The sequence below is a fragment of the Abramis brama genome, assembly GCF_963993115.1.
Source record: "Abramis brama genome assembly, chromosome: 25".
Taxonomy (NCBI): domain Eukaryota; kingdom Metazoa; phylum Chordata; class Actinopteri; order Cypriniformes; family Leuciscidae; genus Abramis; species Abramis brama.
This window is the reverse complement of record NC_139987.1, coordinates 8,814,772-8,817,997: the sequence shown is the minus strand read 5'-3', so window position 1 is coordinate 8,817,997 and position 3,226 is coordinate 8,814,772. Positions and strand designations below refer to the sequence as shown.

At 36.8% G+C, this 3,226-nt stretch overlaps 1 protein-coding gene across 1 annotated transcript; it reads right to left on the bottom strand.

The window, feature by feature from the left end:
* Positions 1–300: 300 nt before the first annotated feature.
* Positions 301–2,101, bottom strand: ccl19b (chemokine (C-C motif) ligand 19b). Its single transcript, XM_084105087.1, has 4 exons — positions 1,851–2,101; positions 1,471–1,591; positions 1,263–1,372; positions 301–1,100 (listed from the first exon to the last, which is right to left on the bottom strand). The coding sequence occupies exons 1-4, from the start codon at positions 1,927–1,929 to the stop codon at positions 1,078–1,080; spliced, it is 333 nt and encodes a 110-aa protein (XP_083961213.1). The 5' UTR covers positions 1,930–2,101; the 3' UTR covers positions 301–1,077.
* Positions 2,102–3,226: the final 1,125 nt, after the last annotated feature.

Sequence of the window (3,226 nt, the reverse complement as noted above, 5' to 3'; positions counted from 1 at the left end):
GGGCTGCAAAGAATTCTGGGGCATCTGGATTGTGGGTTTCTGGGCATTTCTGTGCACATTTGTATGTGTGCATATGAGTGTTTGTGTATGCAAAACCACTATCCATGGGGTAAAACTTTCTCCTAATCCTTCAGAAAACTGGAATCAAATGCAGCTTCATCACACAGCTGAAAGCAATTAACGCCAGCTGATGGGATGCCACAATGTCAGCAATAAGAAATAGTCAACGGTCTTCTATCACAGGCACAGAGCTGATATTACCATATATATATATATAAAAGATTAGTCATATAATTGTTTAAATATTGCACTTTTTATGACTTAAAAGAATATATAGAGAAAAGCACAACAAATAAAACTTGACTTGACATTCCATTAGAGGGAGTGTTTAGCAGACCGGCATGGCTAAAAAATGCTCTACTTTACTGTGCACTAATGCATTGGTGGAACTATATAGAAATTATTGATAGTTCAAACAGGGTTGAATACACCTTCATAATAGTATAGAGGGTAAATACTTCATATAATAACCATTTTAAAGGTAACTTTGGCTGCTTGAGCTGTCAAGATGTGAATGCTGCTGTTACTTTATAAGCAGTGTCGCACATATCGTACATAGTTATTTTGATTTTGAGAATGATTTGTTTTAAGGTCATTAGTTCATTTTAAGATTATGCAAATTGACCACACACCAAAAAAAAAAAAAAAAAACATGCGCCCAATTTTCATGTTTAAACATTTATTTATATTCCCAAATACAGTGAAAATGTGAAAAAGAAAAATATATATATATTCATTCAATGGCTCAGGAAACACACAGTAACATTATACAATGTAGAAATATTAGCTTAAATTCTCTTCATGTAGACCAGTGGGGGAAAGGGTTCACATTTTAAAAAAATATCTCATCTTCCTATTATATGACAGTAGATTGACACTTTGACCTGCTCTAGAGTACACATGTAGTAAACCTGAGAATGATCATTTACTAAGGATGAGTGTTATCAGCTATCTGTTCCAGGATCAGTTCTGTACATGCACACAGTGTGCGAGAAGGCTGGACCTGCGTAATCTGATTCACTGTTGTCTCGGTTTTTTTCCTGTAAGAGAAGAGAGAAACCTTGAGTTACGTGTTGAGTTCAAAATGTTATATTATGTTATGTATTGTGTTTTATGTTTGTAACATTGTTATGTGTCATCTATGTAATGTTCTAAATATTATCTTTTACAAACATTTGATGATGAAATATACAAACACATACCTTTAGGTTTTCTTACAGGTCTTGCCAGTATGTGGTCAATCAGTTCGCTTACCCAGTTATTCTCACTGGGAAAGGGTGCGCAGAGCTTCCTGCCCTTCTTTGTGACAAATCTGTGGAAATTCATCCATATTTAAATATGCAAAATCCTATACACCTTGAAGTCTGTAGCACTATTGAGGCATTTTGAAATGCACGTAATGCGACTTACATAGTGGCAGGAATCCTGCAGGCTCCATCACTGGTCTGAATGGTGAAGGACGTCACCACCCTCTGTGGGATGCGCCGGTGGCTGGTGGTTAAACAGCAATCCGCCGCCCCATCACTTTGAGCTGTGGTAGTTAAACAGTGCACAGAATATTAACCATTAGCCATTTTCACAGTCCCGCCTGCTAAACAATGAAGAAATAGCCAGCTTATCTTTACAGATAGAAGCTGTTTTATAAATTATTGTAAAGACATTGTCAAATAAATAAAGCACTTGCATTTTTGTTCGTGTAACCTTCAGAGGCGTTCAAATACATTTTAAAACTTATCCATTTAATCCTCTTGCACAAGGATATTGCTAAATAATGGTACATTTTTCCTCACCTGTTGTACAGCTCCATAGACTGACGCTCAATATAAGCAGAGCACATGTCCATAGTGTCATAGAGTTAGAGAACATCATGTTGTCCCTCTGTATGTGTTACTTCACCTGTCCTCAACAGATGTGTGGCTCTGATGTGTGCCCTCCTTTTATACGTTTCATCGCAAACTTTCACTTTCTTTATGCTTTAAGGCAGCCGTTTCCTGTAAATCCATCCCTATCAAAAGAGCCCTTTCACCTTCTTTGGTTAACTGGAAATGAAGGCTCCTCCCAAACGAGTTCATTCATCTGAAGCGAAGGGAAAGTTTCGACATGTCTTCGGGGCGTTTAAAATGTGCTTATCAATGTCACTGTCTCATGAGAAACAAACATGGTGAAGGTAAAGTTGTATTAACATGTGTCGCTCATAGCTGGAGGGAACAGGTGGCACATAAGTGGATTTTGAACAAATTAGATGTTGCTTAAATTCCACTAAGTGATCATTCTAGTGTGCATCAGCCCACTGTTAGGTTTCTTTTGTCTTTTAATCAGAAGTGTCCACACTGAATTTTTGAGTGGATTCAAATACATTAATTAAATTAAATAAAAAATAAGAGCATTCTGCTCTGCATTGGATTCTCAATTGCTCATGGGTTTGCAACTGGTCTTATCTCCTATCATATATGTAGACTAGCAGTATCAGGTTGTATATGAGAGCACTTTGCATGTGGGTATCTGATGTGATATACCAATTATTGTCATAATGGTTGTGATAATGTTCATCTTTATGACTCTTTTATGTAACATATTAACTTTTAAAGAAACATAGCTTAATATCAAAGCTGGCAAATTCTTACCAAACCACGTATGGTTTGATTGACAGCACCACTAATTTGTGGGTTCATGTGCTTTTGGGTGTGACCCAATAAAAGCTGCAAGAACATGTACCCGTTACTGCTGGCAGGTAAGCAATGATCACTGTTGGAAAATGATGCACTTTGAGAAATATTATCTAAGTTCCTTCCAGTCATTGATTGCTACCTATATTTTATGTTACTGATAATTTCACAGATTTGTATCCTTCATTTCTCTGCTATTGTGTTTTGAATCACAAATAAAGAAATACTTCTTTTCTGTGAATTTCTAATCTGTTCAAATCAGCTTAAATGTGCATCATGATATTCTTGTGCACAGAAATGTCCAGTGTTTTGGCAATACTGGTAGTGTTATGTTTCAGGCGTGCATCTACATGTGGAAGCTAAATATATGCATGGAATGCAGCCAGCAAACTGTCTAAAGGCCTCAAACATGTTAATCATGCAGAACTAAAATCAGTTGTGTTTTTTTTTAATGGTCCCATAGCCTGAAATCCTGCTCGATTAACAGCCCTTCCACACGC